This window comes from Peromyscus maniculatus, chromosome 4, assembly GCF_049852395.1.
Source record: "Peromyscus maniculatus bairdii isolate BWxNUB_F1_BW_parent chromosome 4, HU_Pman_BW_mat_3.1, whole genome shotgun sequence".
Taxonomy (NCBI): Eukaryota; Metazoa; Chordata; class Mammalia; order Rodentia; family Cricetidae; genus Peromyscus; species Peromyscus maniculatus.
Window position 1 is genome coordinate 57472651 of NC_134855.1, and position 23394 is coordinate 57496044.

General features: G+C 38.5%; 2 protein-coding genes across 2 annotated transcripts in view; one reads left to right on the forward strand and one right to left on the reverse strand.

Moving 5' to 3' along the window:
• LOC107400146 (uncharacterized) overlaps positions 1-21307 on the reverse strand; it is a 143705-nt gene extending 122398 nt beyond the window's left edge. The window contains exons 1-3 of the mRNA XM_076568402.1: positions 21227-21307; positions 20737-21186; positions 16804-16916 (exon numbers count right to left, since the gene is read on the reverse strand). Coding sequence (XP_076424517.1) covers positions 16804-16916; positions 20737-21186; positions 21227-21307 — 644 coding nt within the window. The remainder of the gene's footprint in view (positions 1-16803; positions 16917-20736; positions 21187-21226) is intronic.
• The window catches only part of Itprid2 (ITPR interacting domain containing 2), a 37227-nt gene continuing 35036 nt past the window's right edge, over positions 21204-23394 (forward strand). Inside the window, exons 1-2 of the mRNA XM_006997459.4 lie at positions 21204-21516; positions 21801-21846. Coding sequence (XP_006997521.2) covers positions 21306-21516; positions 21801-21846 — 257 coding nt within the window. The 5' untranslated portion in view covers positions 21204-21305. The remainder of the gene's footprint in view (positions 21517-21800; positions 21847-23394) is intronic.

Genomic DNA, 23394 nt, shown 5'->3' on the forward strand with positions numbered 1-23394 from the left:
TCATTATTATATTTAATTATTTATTATTATTATTATTTTTGAGAAGAGAGTCATGTACCCAAGCTAGCCTCAAAATTGATAGGATTATCTAGCTCAAATCCACCCCCTTTAAAAGCAGAAATCTTGCTTGCAGTAAACGCAGTTAGTATGAAAGACAATGTTTGAAACACCATAGTCCCTTTTAGAGTGATATATAAATGTTATTTATATATATTTTAAAACCAACTGGATGCTATTAAGCAATTAAAGTTGAGAAAATAACCTTCTTTAGGGAAGTTTGAGTCAAAAGTTCCTGGAAAAATGTTTTTTTCTGTTTATAAACTTTCTGTTGTCTTCAATGTGTAACATATGAAGACAAAATTTTACCAGGTATAAATAATAACTAATGTAAAGAAAAAAATCAGTAGACTAATAAATTTAACTTTCTTGACTAATTCAAAAGTAATTTAATTAATATACAAAGGGATAATTATTATATTGTTATTGAATTTTAAGTTGGAGCAAATCAACCAACATTTTAAAAAGAGATTTGTTTTATTTTGTGTGTATGAGTGTTCTGCCTGTATGTATGTATGTGTCCCCCAGGGCTTTGAAAAGAGGAATGGATCCACTGGAACTGGAGTTACAGAGGGTTGGAACTCCACCACGTGGTGCTGGGAACTGAGTCTGGGTTCCCTGCCAGAGCAACAAATACTCTTAACTGCTGAGCCATCTCTCCAGCCCCAAGTCAGCATTTTAAAACAGATATTAACATAAGTTAAAATTGATTGTCATTGAAAATTAACCTACTGAAAGAACTTTCAAACTGTAAATTCTTTCTTCAATTTGTATTGATTCCCAACAACTAAATAATTTCTTTTCCTTCTTGATTTTCTTTTAAAGATTGTTGGCAGTATTTATGTTTCTAGCCTCCCTCCCTCCCTCTCTTCCCCTACCCCGTGTGTGTGTGTGGGGGGGGGGCATGTGAGTGCAGGTGCACACGGGTGCACACAGAGGCCAGAGGAGCCAGCCCTACCTCCATACTCTTTTTTTCTCTTAAGTATATGTTTCTAATTTGTGGGTAGTTGTGGTTTTGCATGTGTGCATGTGCTATAATATTCTTTTCATAAACCAAATGCAAAAAATTTCTAGGCAGAAAAAATTCTGGATAGTTACTATGATATGCTTATAGCTTGGTGTATACACGGGAAGGCTATCAAGGTATGTCTGAAAGTAGTGGTATTCCAATGAATGCCACTAGTAATTTTTTTAAATGTACTTACCTGAAAAGAAAGTTCAATTTCATTTAATCAAGATTGTGCAAGGAAAGAACAGGAGAAACATGACTAGGTAGAAAGTGCCATTTCAAGGAGTAATACTATGAACAAGAACAGTGTGTGCCATGAATTTTGCAGTGTTTTCCTCCCATCTCCATCCTGGGGAAACCTTTAGCAAAATGATTTCACTTGCTCTGGTATTGTGAAGTTGCCCTAGGGGAGGTCATATAAGTAGAGTATAGGCCTCTTATGCAAATACAGCATTAGCATACACACATGCTCACCAGCATGTGCATATTTGAAAACAAATGCATATTGCCAATTGAAAGGATTCCTATTTGCCAGTGTAAGCTACTTCCTAACTCTGGGAAGGCAGTTAAAAGATCTTATTCTACTCTTGAACTACTATGGCCACAGCCATGGTACTAAAACACTATGGCTACAACCATGGTACCAAAAGCACTTTGGGAGAATTCACCTGATAAGACTTGAAGCTTCTTCATTCTTTTGTGATACTGAGAGGCAAAATTGTATATTTATATGGATACAGGGCCATGATCTAACTTTCATTCATAATTCAGAAATATGTAGAAGGCATGGAATTATTGCTTCCATGATGATTGGTATCATAAATATACAGCAGCATTACTTCTCAAAATGAATGGTTGCTGACAAAAATGGCACTTTACATAAATAATACCAGATTAAATTTTGTTGAATACCAGAATTGTTAGGTATTTCAACAAATATCTACTTCATCTTGACATCTTTTATACTATGTATTCATTGGTTTCTGAACAGTAATCTCTGTAAAATGGAGCCTAGAAATAATCCAACTCAGTTAAACTGTGCCAATGAAGACATTAATATGTAATGAATTGCACACAATAACTCTTGTGATATTCTACACAAAATATAAGAGTATGAATTTTTAAAATATATATGTGTTCCATATTTAAGAACTTTTTGAAAATGCTAATTAAAATTTCTAAGTTGATGTGAGGTCTGAACAATACGTCTTATCAACTTGCTGGGAGTGAGGGATAGTATACTTGTATTAGTTAGGATGCATTTGACAGGAAGTGACAGAAAATACAGAAGTAAATCTGACTTACTAGTAAGGGAACTTCACTAATATCAAAATATTTTGAACTAAGGTGTTCTCCAGAGTTGGTTAGGTCAGCAGTTTATGTAGTTCTTTATTGAGGTAGGATCTTTGTAAATGTCTGTTTTGCCATCCAGGCTTACAAAATTAAATATACAACATCTCCTGGAATTTGAATTTCAAGTAAAAAATACATCATTTTTGGCTATATGTCATGCAATATTGATATCCTAAATTCCAGTTTAACGGGGTGCTATGCTTTTCTGTCCCTAAAATCCAGGCACCTTCTCAGAAGATGGTCTTCTGAGGGTAACTTCCTCTGTGATCACAAGATGCCTCTTAGTGTCATGTTTCATGCCAATATACAAATGGTATAAAAATGATTCTGTTGCTAAGAAGGAGAAGTGGTGGCTTAGTAAGTAACCAACAATAGGTGTCTCCACGACAAGTCTGGAGTATTGTTGACTAACACAGTTTCCTCTAATAACATGCACTTAGTTCTGTAATAGGATATAATTGACCCTATTTTCTGATTCAGGGATAGAAAGCTGGCTAACTTTCACATTTATGCAGAAGCCTCTGTCCTTTGTCTTTCTTTCTTTTTTAACTGTAAATGTTACTATTTCCTTTTGAGTTCTTCATCTTGATAGAGCTGGGCAATGTCCCCAGCCCCCACTTCGTATTTGAGATAATTAAAATGACGAGGGTACTGAACTGAGGATCATGGCTCATTTGCACTTTCCTCTTTCTTCACAGCATTGCCAGGGCACGCATTAGTCAGTTCCCCATGCTCTTGCTTGGTAGTTGTTTCCTTCTGCCTAGGGCTGTTTCCTATGTTCTCTTCCTCCTTCCACTCCCCCACTTTCAATAGCCGTCCACACCTTCAGTGCCTTATTTGTGCTTAAAGGGCTAATGGTTTTAAATAGGCTTGATAGACTAATCTGTGTTAATATTTACTTTACTAATGTGTTGGACCTCTGAGGTAATTTAATGCTTTAATCACTTCAAAAGTTCAGCCTCTCAAAAGCTTTTCAGGAATGCTGCCAGTGTAGGCACCTTAGTGACATAGGACCTTCTGCTTTCCTACCATGCTCCCAGGGACAGATGGCTACAAGAAAGGCTGTCCTATGTTGTCTGGACTTTGACCACTTGTAACTTGGTCTTGTGACTTCCTCCATCTTTCATTCCTCATGGCCTCACACTGCAATGCCCTGGGCTCTGCCTTTTCTCCACCCTGCTTCCTGTCTCATCCTGAATGATTCATACATGACTTCAGTATTTATGATGATGCCCCACCCAACACACTAGACTCATAATTTCTTGACCTTCTGAGGTGCACAAGTCTTATCCTTTTTACTTCAGTTTTAACAACTTGTGACATGACCTAGTCCTACATAGTCATCCCCAGCAAGTCCTCACCTCCTATAATTACAACACAGTATCACTATCTTAACTTGAATGCCTACTCCTTCAACTAATGTTCTCCCCCAATTTTATCAGATAACTTCATTCTTCACAAGGAATCTGAAAACCTTAGAAAAATCATCTCACTGAGGCCTTCCACTAGCCTACTTCCTCCCTTCCTGACTTTCTTCTTCCACCTATCTCTACAGTTTCTCCGAACAACTAAGTCCTTAACACCCTTCATTTCTCCAATTTCCATCACATCCAATCTCAATCTCTGAGCTCCTATCTCAATGAACTTAAAAATTGATCTTGAAATTCAACAAACTTATGTCTGAACTTATTAAATACAGCTATATCTTTTCCAAGAGGGCCTCTAGGATGCTCTACAATGAAGAAGCATATAGCATGAATCTTAAAAGATCTTATTAATAAAAACAAACCCACAGCCAGGTATTAGGGTTAACGGTGAAAGTTCAGCGAAACAGAACAAGCCACAGCTAACCTCATCTCACCAGAGCCTCAGCTGATTTTGTTTCCTCAAACTGGAAGCCTCTGTGTCCTCATCTGAATGGATCTCAGCTGAATGGCTGCTCAAAAGCCTAAAAGCTTAACAGGCTCTAGTTCCTGGTTTTCATGCTTTATATACCTCTCTGCTTCCTGCCATCACTTCCTGGGATTAAAGGCATATGTCACCATGCCTAACTGTTTGCAGTGTGGCTTTGAACTCACAGAGATCCAGATGGATCTCTGCCTCCAGAATGCTAGGATTAAAGATGTGTGTGCCACCATTTTCTGGCTTCTATGTCTATCTAGTGGCTGCTCTGTTCTCTGACCCCAGATAAGTTTATTAGTGTGCACAGTATATTGGGGGACACAATATCACTACAGAAGCATCAGTGGGTGTGGTGAGCAGTGTGGAGCTCTCCTTACTTTCTACTCCCATGCTAGCTGAGAGCCAGCCCTTGAGACAATAACATAGTTGCTCTGTCCTTTCTTTGCTTCCCCTGCAAGAAGCATATGTAGTTGGGCATGTCTCACGGGTATGTTAGGAACAGGCTGCTTAGAGAGATATAACTTGAACAAACATGTTTTTATTTCTCTCTTTAGTTTTCTGTTCAGATTTGTGAACTTTCACATCTTTCTTTTCAATCTCCACATGGCTTAGGCTCCATTATATTAGTAGAGCATCTGATTCTTGGCATGTTCAGGACAATGGATGAGAACTCATTTAAATTATCCTTCTCTGAAAACCTCTGAAACATTGATATAGGCAATGATTTTGGATATGATTTCTAGTCTACTGGTAACAAAAGCAAAAATAGACAAATGTGGTTATGTTAAACTACAGAGGTTCTATACAGCAACTAAGTGAAGAGACACCCTACAAGGAGAATACATTTGCAAACTATGTGTATGTATGTATGCATGTATGTATGCATATATGTATGTATGTGTGCATGTATGTATGTATGTATGCATGCTGTGTACCAGATAAAGGGTTAAGATTTAAAATATATAAAGAACATAACTTAATAGCAAGAAAAGAAATAAATTGTTATTAAAAATGAGAAAAAAGACCTGATTTCACATTTCTCTAAAGAAATGACCAACACACCCATTACCACCTGCAGCAGGTAAGAGAGCTGGCCTTGGGATCACAAGAGTAGGAGAGCTATCCCTGCCCCTCACTGGCTGCAGTACATAAGAAAGCAGCCTCTGCTTCCTCTCTGGACAGTACACTAGAGCTGACCCTGTTCTTGGGGACATAGGTGAGCCAGCCCTGAGGGCATGACAGCAGGAGAACTGACTCTACAAGCCCCCCCCCACACACACACCTCCATCCCCCTCTCCCCCACCCCCGTATGCCCCTACACAGCAATTGGGAGAGAGGGCCCTGCACCTTGCCTGGGCAAAACAGTAGAGCTGACCATGGAGACATACATGAGTGAGGGGGACACCAGAGCAGGAGAATTGGCCATTCCTTGCTCTAGGCTGCATAGAGTGAGCTAACTGAGACAGTGCTGAAAAGCTCATCTGGGTAGTGATGATGCTGACCAACCAAGCTGCCACCCAGGCACAGAACCAGGGCTGTGAGCTGGCCCACCCCAATATCCACCAAATCGATGAACTGTTGGAGCATGTGAAGGGACAAACCTACAATCCAAAATAGCAGGATCCCCATGATACAGGACAACAGGATATCCAAGAGGAATCCCAGTAAGTGCCCATTACCTGTGGTGTAGCAAAAACCAGAGGCCTCAAACCAGACCAATGACATAGAGCAATGAACACTTAGAAGTAAAGATGTATGGACTAAAGGATAAACTGTGTGACTCACAGGGCCACACTACAGCTTCCAGGACAAGATTCTTCTTTTTGTTGTTGTTTTTGTTTTGGTTGTTTTATTTTGTTTTTTGTTTTTCTTTTAAATTAGGTTTGTTTTGTGGGGAGGCTGCAAGGGCAGAGGGCAAATGCAAGGGGACAGGGAGATAAGTGGGATCAGAATGCATGATGTGAAATCCACAAAGAATCAATAAAGAGAAATGACCAAAAGGTATTTGAAAAACTGTTCAACACTACTAATTATCAGGAAAATGCAAATTACACCAACAAAGAGATATAATCTTACACCTGTTGCAATAATTTTTAACAAAAGCCCACCAATGTTGACAAGGATGAGAAGAATAGGGAAGACCTGAATACTAGTGATAAGAATATAAATTGATAGAATAATTACGGAAAGTGGTATGGAGATTCCTCAAAATTTAAAAACATATTACTATATGATCCAACAATCTCATAACTGTATTCCTGAAGGAAACAATCAGTAGGAGGACACTGAAGAGACATCTGTATTTTGTTTACTGCAGTGATGTTAATATTTGGAATGTATGAAATAAACCTTGTGTCCATGTACAAATAAATGGATAAAATTTGAATTGTAGTCATGATGGGACACTACTATGTGGTGATGGATTGTATCCCCCAATATTGTGCACCCTAATAAAGTTTATCTGAGGATCAGAGGAAAAATCCAGCCACTATATAAAACATAGAAGTCAGTCAATGATATCACATGTCTTTAATCCTAGCATTCAGGAGGCAGAGATCCATCAGAATCTCTGTAAGTTCAAGGCCACACTGGGGAATAGAGCCAGGTATGATGACACATGTCTTTAATCCCAGCACTAGCCATAGAGGTCTGGAGGTCTGTACAGACAGACAGGAAGTGACGTAGCTAGGCAGAGAGAGGAAATGAGATGGCAGAACAGAAAGGCATATAGGCATGGGTATACAGGAAGTTGGTCTCTTTGGAGACTGAGGTGTCAGTGAGATGAGGTTGTCTGTGGCTTTTCCTATTCCTCTGAGCTCTCAGGTTTTAACCCCAATATATAGCTCCAGGTTTTTTTTTTTATTAATAAGACCATTGAGCAATTCGTGTTATACCACTGTTACAGAAAGAAAACTAACATTTCATTTGCAGCAACATGCGTGATTGTGGAGGACATTAAATTGAGTAAAATAAGTGAGGCACAGCAAAACAAATACCATGTAATTGTACAAACAAAAAGAATTCTTAGAGTAGCAATACACATGTAATTCCAACTATATATTTTATTCTAGCTAATGTATGCTATTTTTCTGCTATTGTGACAGAACATCATAACCAAAGCAACATAAAGAAGGAAGAGTTTGTGTTAGCTTATAGTTCCAGTGGAGTAAGTCTACTGTGGTGGGGGAGCATGACAGCAAGTATAGTCATGGTGTCAGGAAAAGGACGCTGAGTGCTCACAATTTAAAGCACAAGAGCCATGCAGAGAAAATGAACTGGAAGTGGCACAAGACTCTTAATCTCAAAACATGACTCCAGTGACACAGTTCCTCTAGAGAAGCTTATCTCCCTCCCTAAGCTTCTCTAGACAGCACCAACAACTGGGGACCAAGTGCAAATACCTGAGTGCCTGTGGGAGTCATTCTCATTCAAAGCACCATATCTATCATATATATGTGTGTGTGTGTGTGTGTGTGTGTGTGTGTGTGTGTGTGTGTGTGTGTGTGTATACATGTATATGTATATATTCATGTATATGATTTAAAAATTATATATATATACATATATGTGGAGTGTTTCTACCTCTTGTGGTTGCTAAATTATTAAGAAATGATGAAATGATGGTAATTGTGAGGCTAATTATTAAAATTAAGAATAAGTTCAGAGGAATCCAAAATTAAGACTTGCTCTTCATTTCAGTTTCAGCTAGCACAGGCTTTTGTGATTTTTATGGCCATATATTTGTATAATGGTTTTCCTGTTTTTTTTGTTGTATGTTAGTGAATTGTTTTAGTGTGAATACCCATATCGTTTCCTGTTTCCTTCTTCTCAAAGAACTAGCCCACAGATTTCCACTTTAATCAAGTCTCCATTCTTCACCATTCCAGCCACAGTCGTTATCAAGGTCAGAAATAAACTCTATACAGCCAAACCGCAGGTCAGTTCTCAGTCTTCATCCTAATTAACTTATCAGGAAGTTAGCAAAGTTGATTTCTTGCTCTCTCAAACCTGTTCTCTGGATTCCACTTTCTCTTTTTCTATCTCATAGGTTTATTTTTCTCAGCCTCCTTTGCTAATTTTCTTCATTTACCTACCTCTAAAGTGTAATGTACCCCCAAAATATTGTCATTGGGTACCTCTTCTCATCATTCTTCACCAATTCCCAATTTATGACCCCACCTAACTTTTGGGTATTAAGTATTACTTATTTATCTATTACTCCCTAAATTATATTTAAGTCCAAATGTATCTCCCTACTTCAGTCTCCATAGTTGCATGCTTATTGTACCTTTCTAGCTAAGTATTTAAAAAGTTTTTCAAACTTAACACATTTAATATTTGTTTCCAAGACTGTTCCACTAAAAGTCTTCTTTGCTTCAGCCTGAACAGAATCTTTAGTTTCTCAATAAAAGAAATCTCTCTTACTCCCTTCTTTTTGTTACACACCACCTGTAACCATAGCAAGTCCTGCTGGCTTTATCTTCAAGATATCTGTATCATCTCCACCATGCCCAATGCTACCACTCTGGTAGAACTGTTATTTCATAATCTTCTTTTATTTCTCTATTCCTATCTTTACCACATTAGCCACATTTATGAAGAACAGCCAGAGTCAGTCTTCAAAAGCATGAGTCAGGCCATGCAATCCTTCTGCTTAACCTCTGTTCTCACTGAATTAGAGGTACATTTCTTCAGGGACCTAAAGAGGTACTGTGATATAGTTGTCCCTTTCCCTCCTGACCCAGGGAGAGTTGGTGAGCTAAGGATGGGAATTTGGGGAACACAGAAGTATATATGGAGGAAGAAGAGATCCAATTATTGAAGCTGAGAAACACAATGAAAAATCCAGGACAAGAAGGAACAGACGGGGTAGTGAATCCTTCCAAAAGTTATAAGGTTAACAATAAAAAGAGGGCTTGAACACAGTCACTAGAATTTGCATTTTACAGGTCTTTTCCAATTACACCTCACTGGATATGCAACATTGTCCTTGGAAAGTAGGAGGAAGACTGACAAGAACCAGGGAGATGGGAGGCCGTCAGAACATACATGCATTATTTAAGCCAAACTTTCATTCACAATTCTAGCTCTGAACCCTGGTTTTGAATGCTTGGAGACACATCTCAATCAGTGGTCTTTATAAACACTTGCCATTTAATGTGTACAGTATTATATTCATTTCCTTCTTTCTGCCTGGTTCTCCTTACTCATAAACAAATCAACATCAAATATTCAACCTTTATAATATTTCCTCTTATGTTAAACAACATCAATAAACATCTTTTAATCAAAGTTGAAAACAAACCTTGGGGGGTTCATTCTGGCTCTCCTCCTCCACACACCTATTTCTAAACTATTGGTATTGTTGTGTATAGGCCCTATCGCTAGTGCCCTAACACAGCTGTTTATCATCTGTGCCAAATACCAATTAATACACCCCCTATCTGGTTGCCTTGCCTAAGGCCTGCCCATCTCTTTCAACTCTAAAGTTACTAATTATCTTTCAATACAGCACTTTAGTTAAAAAAAAACTCTTTGGGACAGTGACTGAAAATCAGCTTTAACCTGCCATCTCAACCTCAATTATGATAGTTCTTCACATGTATTAACATAATCATACTGAAATATATTATGTGGGGTCATGTATATACTCCCCCATATTCCTACTTAAATAGCTATAGCCTTCAAAATTCAAGTAGTTTCCCTGCCCCTTACCAAATTGTCAATGTAATCCCAAACAGTTTGGAAAAGTTCACCATAATGCTGCCATTTAACTGTCTCTTTGTTCATTTCTTATTTCCTCTGAAAAATATGTATTTCCATGATTAAATATAATTTTCTATACTTTCCCAATATACTTGACTTAGCTGTTTCTTGTTATATTGTAGATATGTTTAAAAGTAAAATATAAAGTTTAAAAGTAACAAAGTGTTATTTTGCAGAAGAAATGAAGGTAGAATGAGAACAAGGTGGAGACAAACTAGAGAAGGTTTAAGATGCATACCATGACGACCTGCGCATCTGCCTTGCATGAGCCACACACTTGACATCTTGTCTCTAGCAGCTAATATAGCACAACTTTGTCAGTTACTTAGTTTCCAGTCCCGGTGAGAAAACACAGCCTGGTGATTTCAACGGTTCTTACAATACATATTGTAAAAAGAGGTTTCCACTCAAGTTCTCATCTAAGATGAGAACTGTTTTGTTTTGTTTTTGAGATGCACAAAGGTGCTTCCTTACTTCTGACTGGTTTTGTTAATGCTGAATGTGCTACTAAAAGGATTGAAACCTCTCATGCTAATCAACTTTCTGATTATTCCTACTGGGATTTTATATAATTCTTCCCATGTCTGTTTCCACATAGATACTTTACCAAACATGAAGAATGACATTCTTAATTATCTTTGAAAGATTCACTTTCTGAGATAGTGCATTCTGCTTTCATATCACTGTTCACATGCAGAATTGATACTAGCAGGTGTTACTGTACAAACCACAGAGTAATCTTATAAAATATATACTTGTGGAAACCACTGAGTATTATCAAAGCAGCAAAGTGGCGTGTTATTTCCCAGACTTTTCTTAAGTCCTGGGTAAATACTGATATATTGAAATAATCATGCATAATGATATTGTACAGTCATGATAGTAACTGTATTTGTATCTTCTAGACAACTTTGAATATTTTTCCTCCTCAAGTTCATGTTTTATTTTAATTATAATTATTGTACAAATTTCTGGAGTACAACAGTATTTGTTGGCAATGTGTGATGATCAAATCTGGGTAGTTAACATTTCCACTTCCTTCAATGTATGTTAGAATTTTAAATATTTTTAAATAAACCTTTGAAGAGATGTATTTTACTTTATATAGATGTATGTTTTGGCCTGGATGAATGTCTGTGCACCAGAGGTGTGTGGTGTCCATGTCCATGGAAGCTAAAAGAGAGCATTGGATCCTCTGGACCCAGAGTTAAAGCTTGTGTGAGGCCCTTAGTGGGTGCCAATCCTCTGGATGAGGATCCACTGCTCTTAACTGATCAGCCATTACTCCAGTCCCATAACTAAGATCTTAAGGTATTAGGTTCCACATCTAGCATTTGAGCTTTGCCTGGAAGGCTAGATTTTAGATTTAGAACTGAATCCCTCATGTTCTTATCATGAACCTATCCCCGTTAAATAATACTTCGAGTATCAAAGTAGCTAGACTAGCTATGTTATAATCTTAGCCTTTTGCTTCTAGTATAGAATATTATGCTTCCATATAAGACTCAAACGTAAGTTAAAGAACACCCTCAGGTTACAGAGATTCTGTTCCCAATCCTGAGTGCTTATGGCTGGGTGGAGCAATAGGTTTGGGATGTGAAGTATACTAATTTTAATGAGAAAATTTAATATTATATGTTAGTGAGAAACTTAGACATTAAAATTATTACTTGACATTTTGAAGATTTGATAACATAAAAGCATCTTACATCTTTACCTTTATCAATGAATATAAGCCCTCTGAGATACATGGCTTATATGAAAGGAAGATTTTTCTTACTAGACATGATGTATCTTACACGTTTGCATATAGTAGTGAAATCAGTAGACACATAGATTATCTAGGTATGTTCCTACATTGTATGGATATAAAGCCATATCTAATCATTTATAGGAATGGTATCCAGTCCAATACAAATATTCGCAAAGGAGAGGAAGGCATGATTAATTAGCTATTGAGTGGCTATAGCTCTACACCTACAGGGAGTAAAAAAAAAATATCAAAAGAGCCCACTTACAAATTGAAGCTTATGGAACTTCAAAGGACTATGCAAAATTTTGGTAAATTTACCTTCATCTCCACCAGACATCAGCAGAAAAGGCTACATCAAAGTTGCCATACTTCTTTCTGAACCACCAGCACATCATGCTACCGCCTACCCTTGCCTAACCATCCTTAAAAGGACTGCATAAGCTCTAACAGACAGTGAGTGATGTTTCCCACTGTGGTTTTAACTTTGGGTGTAACTGCTTCAAAGTCTATTAGCACATAGGCTTGAACTTGTGTAGTTAGGGGACTGGGAAGATTACATGATTGGAGTTTTCCAAGGAACACGGAAGTATATCCTATTGCTATTCTGTCTTGAAATGTGTTTTTCTGATGGTTACAAAGTATTTTATAGAGAAGACTTTTTATGACTATGAATTTTATAATAAATGAAACTAAAATGAACATCTTACTCATAGTTTTCCTACTCTATAAGGCACATAGTAAAGGTTGTAGTATAATTTATGATAATGCAAAAAGAAATAATCCCAGTATTTGATAGACAGAGGTAGACTCATTATGACTTTCAGGCTACACAGAGAGACTCCATTTCAAAACACAATATACATCCAAATAAAGCTAGCATAAAACAACAAAATATGTAGAGATGTTATATTAATAAGAAAAAAACAAAGATTTTTTTTTTTCTGGAGAAAATAGATTTGTCCTCCATTTAGCCAGAACTCTCCTGATTACAGATCAACAAATATTTCAGAGGGTTCTGAAAATTCTATTAAATGACAATTGCAAATACTTAGCATTAATGCTCTTAAATGTATTTATTTAAAATATTTATTTATTTAATATGTACCTGTGTGTGTCTGAGTGTATATATGTGCACTGTGTGTATGCAGGAGCCAGCAAAGTTCAAATGAGGCATTAGATTCCCTGGAACTGGAATTACAGAGGGTTGTGAGCTACCACTGGGATGCTGGGAGCCAAACCAGGGTCTCCTGCAAGAGCAGTTAGGGTTCAGCAGTTGATGCTGATCCATATCTCAAGCCTGTATTTATTTATTTTTTACCTTCATCATTTTTCACCATGTGTATGTCTGTGTTTGTCTGGGGAATGAGCTTCATGAGTGTATGCAGAGGCCAGAGGCATTGGATTTCCCCGGGGCTAAAGTTACAACCTGTGGGAACTTCAGTATGTGGGTACTGGGAACTGAACTTAGGTCCTCTGCAAGTGTAGTATATGAGGTTCCTGTGATCCTAAATGTATTTATTTATATGCAATGTTCCTAACTTAAAAAAAATAAAACCCAGAAGAGATATGTATGATTTCCCAATATGTTCAAGTTAAAGTGTTAGGATATGTAAGGTTATTGCCTAAAACTTCCTGGTAGAATTCCTGAGAGGTAGACAAGCAAGCACACGGAAAGGCTGATACGGACTCTTGTCATATTTCTGTCCCTGACTACCTGCTGACCTTAGACAGGCTCCCTAATATTTCTAACTTAGTCTTGCTGCCTTGAAGAACCAAGGAGTTGGAGTAGATAAATCTCTCCCCAGGAGTCCATGTGCTTTTAGTGCCCCTGCTCCTCTGCCCAGTTGTAAGTGAAGAGGCCTGCAGTGCTCACACGGCTGCTGAGCTCTAATAACCAGGAAGCAGTTGTGAGGGTAAGTTAGAGTGTGAGCATGGTAGGGAGAAACCTTGGTTCTACTCTGCCACTCAAGCAGTGTACTAGTGTGTGGTCTGGAACACTAACATCTCAGAAAATCTGCTTTTCTACCCATTAAACTAGAACAATCAAACAGCTAAAGAATCTGGTGGTTTTGTTTTTGTTTTGTTTTGTTTTGTTTTGTTTTATTAAATGAGCCAGTGTCAGTATAGTTCTAAATGTAGTGACTGGCACAAAGTAAGTACCTAGTTAAAACCATTCATTTTTAACATTGCCATTTCCTAGAATCCATTGAAATAATTGCCCTATTAAAACTTCTATAAATAGATATCAACATAAGGTGTGTTTGAAGGGTTTAAAGTACCACCCTGAGATGATTTGTTAAAAAAACTATAAGAAAGTCACAGACTCAGAAGAATATTTAAAAATCAAGCAAAATAGCCTGTCTGGTAACTTCTATCTTGTTTTTACTTAATAACAATCTCCTAATAAACTTTTACTTAATAACAATCTCCTAATAAACTTGCTACATACCATTGAGCTGTGTGATTTGTACTAATGTAATCTAGGCCAACCATGCTACCTCACAGCTTTAAGAAACTTTCATGTCCAATTAGATGGGATTTCAAAGAATTTGCTTTACATTTTCATTCCTTTGACACAGACTATAGGGAAGTTCTTTTTTGTTATTGTTCTTACTCCTTAATGGTAATATATATTAAGTCCCCTTAACTTTCATTATATGTAGATTACATTTAAGTAAAAATCAACAACACAAAATCATTCCTAGGCAGGAGAGACACATTTTAAAAGAAAAAATAAGTTCTTATTTTATTATTAAAAAATTACTTACTCCAAAAGAAAAGTGAAAGGAAAGAAGTTCTCCAAATGTGGGAAATGGAATACTACAATTTGTTTTTAACTAGAGTATATATATATTTCAATCCTAGTATTTCCTTGGGCAGATTAAATTTCAAACATAGACATTTTATTTCTTTACCAACTGTTGTCACATTGACTTATGGAAATAGAGTCCAGGGACAATATATGTGTATATATATATATATATATATGTAACTCAGTATTTCTTGGCTTTTCCTATAACTCAGGGGAGAACTTTTGTGAATAGGACATTTCCCACTTTAGGATCTTCTAAAGTATACGTTAATTAGCTCATAGTAATCATTCTGGGTCAAACCATGTTAAAGAGGATCTTAAGAATTATGAAATTCTGTAGCAAGAGTTCCGAGTTAGCGTAAATTTTAAAGATTGTATCCATGTGGCTGGGGAGATGGTTCAGCGGGTGGTTAAGGGAGCTTGCAAAGGGTGAGAGTTCAGTTCTCAGCACTCATGTCAGCAGGGCAACAAACACCCATAACTTCAGCTCCTGGAAGCCAACCATTGTGGCTTTCTTGGACACCTGCATGCATATGCACACACACAGACGTGCACATATACACATAATTAAAAATAATAAAACCGAAGTCCTATAATATCTCCTTATAGATTCTGGATTTCTTTTTGCTCATGGAATGTGAATACCTGCGTGATCTATCGTGCCTTGTGGAAAATAGAAAATTTTCTTCACACTACTGGGTGAGTAACATGTTCAATAGGAAGTAATCTACAGTGACTTATAAATCTTGAATACTTAAATATCTAAAATTCATGAAACCCTTATACAGACTTGTTTATTATCAAATTCAACTTTAAAAATTTCTTAGGAACTAGCTTATTTTCTGTCTCCATAATTCTACTTCCTCTAGTACTTCATTGCTGGATTTACTTCCATGGACTTGATTTACTTAAAAGCTATTTTAAAGAAATGAATACAAAATTATATACAATTTTCTGGCCAGGCGGTGGAGGCGCATGCCTTTAATCCCAGCACTCAGGAGGCAGAGGCAGGCAGATCTCTGTGAGTTTGAGGCCAGCCTGGGCTACAGAGGGAGTTCCAGGAAAGGCACAAAGCTACATAGAGAAACCCTGTCTCAAAACACACACACACACACACACACACACACACACACACACACACACACACACACACACACCCCTTTCTAATTATTTGTCTAAAGGCCCAAAGAAAGCAGATACTTAATGTGTGCCTTACAGATCTGAAGTAAAGAAAGACACAAAGGAGTCTTAAAACCCTTCTGAGCTACAAAGGCGCCCTGGCTCTGCAGGGGACCCACTGTGACAGTGCTAGCTGAAACCAAGTGTCAGTATTTTATGTCTTACCTGTTTGACTTTGCACTTTTTATTCAGAGGTGATCAAAGGAAATGGCGGAGTTGAAAGTTAAGACATAGCCAAAATCCTGTCTGTAGCTGGAAAAAGCTCCACTTTCTCCCATTTTACTCTTAAACTTGCCAAGCCTTGTTCCCTTTGGCTTTATTTTTAAAATGCATTTCTGATGGGTGAGGAAAGTTTTGGTGCTGTGTTTTCAATGACTCACCCAGAATAACTCTATTGAAATTGTAAAGGGTCCTGTTCTGAATGTAGATTTTGTTTGTTCTATAGTGGGCCTGAACCAGCTGCAGAAAATAGATTAGAGACAGGAAATGTTGTGGGAGAAGCTAGTATAGTTCATATTTATTTAGGGTCAGGTGAATGTCAAAGAAATGATTTTCTTTAAAAAATATATTGTGCATATGTGTGTGTGTGTGTGTGTGTGTATTCAGTGCACATGCTCATGCATGCTCACATGTGAAACAACCATTATGAACACTGTCCTCATAAAACTTTTCAAATATATTAGTACTAGATTGATATGTGGTATATCCAGGCACTAACACGTTTTCTTTCATTTTTATAAAAGGGACAAAGAAAGTTTTATATAGAAATACATAATTCTAAATCTATGTATAGTAAAATTTTTAAGTTCAAACTGGTTTTAGTGAAAAAGCAATTATATATAAAAGTACAAGTGTTTGGAAATAAACAAGTTAGGAAGAAAATGTATATCAAAAAATTGATCACATTACAGGACACTTGGGAATTTAAGACGTTATCCTGTTTTGTGATATACTGCAACAAAAAAGTCTTACCCACAGCAAGGACTGGCATAAAGCAAGCAGTTGATATAGATCCATACACCTCTGTGAAACCTTGCATGATTCGAGATGTCGGAGATCTTTAAAAGCAACATTTTACGGCAAAACTGAGAAGAAAAAGAAAAGAGATGAATTCATACTTGAGAATCTAGGCTTCACAGATGAATTGCAAATATTTTGGCTTTCCCATATGTCCAGTAAGGAGATTCCAAAGCCTCCTTTGAGCTGTTTTTTAAATTCACAAACCAAACCAAATGAAGTTTATTTATTCTGTTACATAATCTCACTTCTCCATTGTGGATGAAGACTAGATGGCATTCTTACCTGCTGCTCAGAAACAGGAGAGAACTGAGTCAGTGGGGGGAAAAAAAGAAGCTGGCTACAAATTCATTGTAGAAAGAGTAAATCTAGTGTTCTATAAACATGAAATTGTGGCCTGAGAGCAAGTGATAAAACTGGCAAGCTTCCAATGTGTATAACATCAGAAAACATACGACTTGCCTGTTGAATAAATAATATGTAAAGCAGTTTTCAAGTGGTATTTACACCTTTCCCTTTGATGTGTACTTGATTAAAAGAAAAAAGGAAAATAAAAGTAGCAGATGGTTGTGCTATACTAGTGTTCCAATAAGGAAAGTTCCAATAATTACTGATTTTTTTTTACTAGTCTGGAAAGTCTAATAACAGGCTTGAGTTGTATACCTGATAAAATTTTATTTCTCTAAAATATGTACAATAACTAGAAATACTAAAACAAAATATATTTTAATAATTAATAATAGCTTACTGGAATAGATCAAAGAACTGACCAAAGTTAGACTATCTTTCAGCAGAGTTCATTTATTATACTTGTTTTATAAATAAATCATTGGGTATTTCTGAAGAATTTATTCTTATTGATTGACATTTTCCTTCAATTCTTTTTTATTCTATTTGGGAATTTTCCCCCTGCTATCACTGGAAATGCTAATAGATGTTGAGGGAACCACGAGCTCTTCTTCTGAAATGAATTCCAGCATTACTGAGTTAACCCAAATTGTCATGTTTGTTTAGAATAAACCCTGAAGGTGCCTCCTTTGTGCAGTATATACTACATCAGTCTCACATAAAATATGTTTTAAGAATTGCCCAAGCTTTTAATTGGGATTGAACTGAAATAGAAGAAAGTAGAGAAACAGTAATACAGTATGTAGTGTTATCACCAAAAAAAGAAAGAAAAATTATTTGATATAACTACAATTCTTCCATCTCAGATCAGATTTTGAATAAAATTTTGATTTCATAGATATAAAGGAAACAGTATCTTAACTAGAATCAAAAGGCTTCAAAGTAACTAGCACCAAAATAAATCTTGTTTTCTAATTTGAGGCCTTTGTTAAGAAATTTTACATGATATCATATATTTCTTATGCTATCATATATTTCATATTACTGAAGCTTTTCCACCTAAAATTTTATTTAAAGACAATATGCTTTTTGTTCTATCCTGAACTTACTATAATGTATAAAATATCCTCATAAAATGGAAATAGAAGCTAGTCATTAGAATTACAGTAATTTCTTCCATATAAAATTGACTTGTTTGTCTCTTGCAACATACTAACTGCAACAGTCCTAGTGAACATCTACTTAATTTTGTGTAACCCTCACATTAACTTGGGAAGGTAGTTATGATTGCAATTTCACATATGAACAAAGTGATATCCAGAGAGAAGGAAAACATTCAACTTTAGTCTGATACCAAAGGCCTTCCCCTTTCCACTCTATATTGTCTACTGGCATTGTCCATATTAATATAACTGTATTTCTCTTCTTCATAAGCATCAATGACCTAGACAATATTTTTAAGCAATGCAGATTTTGCAACTGGTCTAGCCTAGGGTACTTGCTTGGAAAACAACCAATGCCTTAACTTACCTCAGGTTTAGCATTCATTATTGAATAAATCAAATACCTTGGGCATTAAAAATAACCTCAGAGTTGACCACACAAATGCTTTCTGATAGATGTTCTTCTTAAGGAAATATACTTTTATCACTTGCCATTAAGTTTTGCAATGTAAAATAAAATATTTCTGCTACTGCAGATTCAATAATTGCTATACTTTATTCTAATTATACTTCCTGGTTTACTCCCTTTTTTCTTTGATTGTGGCTGAATGACTTGCAAATATAAGCTATACTTCATTATTCCCTTTCCCAAGAATTTTTTTAACTCAAAAAATCAAACAAAACTAATTAAAAAATAATATGCATTGGTGAAAAAACACAAAGTGAAATATCCCTAATTTGTCTCCTTTGAACAAGAACAATTACAAATAGACAACTTACTTCAAGCAGTCAGTATTCCATGTAGAATAAGTATTGTATTAGGAGTACAAGAATGATATTAAAATCTGTTCCATAATCTCTCATGTTTACAACGTGGCTGGTAAACTAAACATATTGTCTGGATCCAGTCCTATTATTTGCTGCATAATTCAGTACCCCAATAAATGGTGTGTACATTCTGTCATATCAAGGAACTGTTAGCGGGTTATGATCATGACTAGTAGAACAACAGTGAAGACATTCTGGATCACCTGGTCTGTCCATTCAGGTATTAGGCAGAATCGGAATGAATTAAGAGTCAAGGGAAAAGAGCCAGCAATAGTACATGGCTATGACAGAATGGAAGCCGGAGACAGCAGATCCAACAAGGTCCTGGATAAAACTATGAGGCAGTATGCTCCGCAGCATTTGACCAACCCTAACAAGAGTTCTCTGGGCACCTCCTTTTCATCTGTCTCATCTTTCCACAGGCAGCTGCTTTGGAAGGATACTAAAGAGTTAGCTTCACCCTTAATATAGAACTCCTGAAAGTCTAAGACATATTAAGAACGAAGAGATTCTTTAATAGTGAAAGATCAAGCCACTGAGATGCTAGAAACATCTTTCTAACTCCCTTGATGTTTCACCATAAGTGAAGGGGATAATACTGTGATGGCTCTGGGAAGCCAGACTGGATTTTGGCTTCGATCTTGGGGATATTGATAAACCAGCAGGAGTTGTTGTTTCCAACAATAAATAATGATGTATTAGGAACTATCAGGTCATGCTAGAAAGAAGATAGGGAAGAACAAAAACAAGAAGGTCAAGGTGCTCTTTTAAAAGTGCATGCACAGAAAACTAGATACTGTTATACCTCAAGAACAAGTTCCCCAAAATTATTTCCCTTGCTTACTAAAGCACATTTAAATTGAAATTTTATTAACTGTAAATATATATTTCAAGTAGAAAATTTCTTCCTTAAAATTTTAATTATGTAAAAGTGTTCTTTTTCGTAAAGGTAAGACCAAAACAAGCTTCAACCTTTGTTTTCAGAGTTCAGCCTTCACAATAAAATACTGGAAACCTATATTAAGTGTAGATAGCTTAGAAATAACATGACAGAGGATGTTCATTGCTTGATATGTCCCATTTTGTCTCATTCTGGATAGAATTTGAATTCTTTTTTTTTTCTCATAAGGGATAAAAATATGTTAAAGGGGGATGCCGAAGGTCATTTAAGAGCTACTTCAGAACCTTGGCACCATCTGCTTCTAGTCGCATCTCCTAGCCCCCAAATCCAAGCAGTTAGCTATCTCTCCATTTCCCAGGTCATTTCTTTCCTGTCAGCAGCTTCCATGTGGTATGTCCATTCTCTCTCAGCCCAGTTCACAGCTCGCATAGCTAGGACGCACGTTCCTCAAGCGTGCAAGCAGCACCAGGGGAAGCTTTTACACTCGGACAGTACCATCTCCGGCTTCTTTTCATCCTTGCCCAACCCCTCAGGCATCCCACACCGAAGCAACGCCTCAAAGAATAGGTCTCAGGAGCCGGGTCACTTGTTCGCACGCGGGGGTGGGGGGTGGGGAGCGTTTTATGAGACTTGGCCTGGGCACTTTACCTCTATTTCTGGGTGAGCGAGGAGTTGAGAGAAGGAAAAGCTATAAGCAAGCAAAAACAAACAAACAAATCTGGCTCTTTCCTGAGCCAACCGCGAGAGGGGCGGTTCGCCTCCGGGCCTGTCAGGCCAAGCCCCGCCTGGACTCGCCTCTTCTGCTCCCAGCAAGACAGCCACCGGAAGGGGGCGTGACCTCCTCCGTGGGCGGGGCGCACAGGGACGAGGGGCGGGACTGGGTCCGGCGGGGGGCGTGGCCAGGCAGGGGCAGGGCGGGGCCTTGGAGTGGGCGGGGTCGGGCCGTCCTGGCGCTCGGCGCCTACCGCGCTTGCCGGAGCCACTCGCGCTCCTGCGCCCCGCCAGGCAGGGTTCACGTGAAGCGCCGGCCCTCCGCCCCTCCCTCCCTTCCTTCCCTCCCTCCCTCCCTGTCCCCTCCTCCTGCGGCGCCCGCTCCCGCTCCCCCCCCCCCGGGCCCCCTGCCCGGCTGGGCGCTGACAGCAGCGGCGGGGGTCCCCGCAGCCGCCGCCGTGTCCCGCGCAGGCTCGGGCTGGGCCCGCGGAGCCCCCGGTGCGGCCATGAACCGACCCCTGACGGCGTCGGCAGAGGCGGAGGAGGAACTGGAGTGGCAAGTGGCGAGTCGCAGGAGGAAGGCCTGGGCCAAGTGCCGCAGCTCCTGGCAGGCGTCGGAGACGGAGGATCTGTCCACAGAGGCTACGACGCAAGACGAGGACGAGGACGACGAGGAGGACCTCCCCGGAGCGAAGCTGCCGGCGGCCGCGGGGCGAGGTCGGTGCGCCGGGACGTGCGGGCGGGGAGGTGGCGTGCTCTGTGCCACCGGGCGCGGGGACCGGACGCCCCCCGACCTTTAAACGCGCGCGTGATCGGCGCTCTAGCGCCAGCATGTGCACCTGGCTGCCGGCTGTCTCCCCTGGGCCGGGCGCCCCGGAAGGCTCCCCGAGGCTGCCGGTTGCCCCCCAGGCGGATTCTCCTGCAAGGGAGTGTCAGGATGGCACAGCCTCTGAGTACTTTTGGGGGTCCCTAACGAGCTGTCCTTTCGCTCTGCTCCGCAGGAAACGTGCCCAACGAGAAGATCGCAATATGGCTCAAAGACTGCCGGTGAGTCCTGCTGGGGTTGTCGGGGGAGAAGCGAGGGAATTGGCAGTGTCTCTGGGTCCCGTGGCGGCTGTAAGCTAGAAACCGGAAAGTGAGCCGGCCGATAGCTTCCTTCTTGAAGCGATTAGAACTGGAAGTGTTGTGGCCTCTGATTATTTGTGACTGAGTTAACTTTACAGTTAGAACTGTAAAGTTTAGCAGCCCGAGTATGATGTCAGCATCAGATCAGAAGCTAAAACAGGTCATGGTGATGCTCCTTTGGCTGGTCGTGGCGTTTCTTGAAAGAATTCTGGTGTTTCGTAGGATGTTTTTATTTTGGCATCTGCATATCTGGCACGGAATCATTTTCCTTTCAAACGTGTTTTAGACGAATTTAATTTACTTAACTACACTAACCGGGCTTTAATTTGGGTTGTGTGCCTTGAGTCTCTCTGGGGAGCTATTAAAACTAGCCAACTTGGTCCTTGGAGTTTAACTCCTTGGACACGGGTTTGTCAGATGGCACTGGAATTCGAAGAAGGAAATGGGGCTTTGAAGGCATTCAGACTGCATAAGTCTGTGTTACATGCTTTGGCAACCGGCACAAAAATGTTTGATAAAATACAGAGGGTGGGTTGTATTGCAAGTAAACCTGACTATAGTGAAGTGTGTTTCAGTTTTATCTTTTTCCAGTTTATTTGCTTTTTGAAAAATCTGTGTAAAGACTATAGCTTTTAAACATTTGTTGGTATTTGCTGCTGGGCATACTATTGCTTTTTCAAGTTATATTTGCCCTAGGGATTATTCCGTTTTTTTTTTTATTTTGGAAGGTGATTCTTATATATGGTAGTAATGTTTGTCTCCTAAAGACAGATAGAATATTGGCTGTCTCTGTTTTAGTGACTTGAGTACTTGGAGCCATACTGATTGTTGACTGCAGATTTTTTTTCTTACTTTTGTTAGTGGTGTCATGGACGTCTCTGAAATATTATGGAGTGTATAGACGTTCCTTTTAAAGATGCACACAGGCAAATACATTGCTTCAAGGCATCTTTAGGTTAACAACCAGCTTAGTTTACCCCTTTGATTTCTGAATTACAAGAATATGACTTTTACAAAACACAGTAGTGTGCCTGGGGTTTGGCATCAGAATGGTGTGAAATTGAAAGATTGAAATTTTAAATGTGCATCTTCAAAATGTGTTATGAGAGGATTTACAAAGCAGTATCTTTGAGATTTCTCCATTGAGGAGTGAAGAGGGTAGTCTGTCCTTGCTTTTGTTCAAGTCTTTAAAGTTTACATCTTGGTCCGGATTTAAAATCCATTCCTGAATACACTTTTGGCTTACCCTTAAAACAGGTCTAATGAATTTTTTTTAATGGAAGAAGAAGAGAAAAACCACATTTTAAAAATGATGTACAGGAATTGGGATTGTAGAAGGAATCGTATCAAGTAGACAGGAAATAAATACATCTTTCAGGTAAATGCAAGTAGGAGAATGCTGACATTGACCAGGACACAAGTTCAGTCCAGAAAATTCCAGAAGTTTCCTTGCTAAACTTAATGTGCACA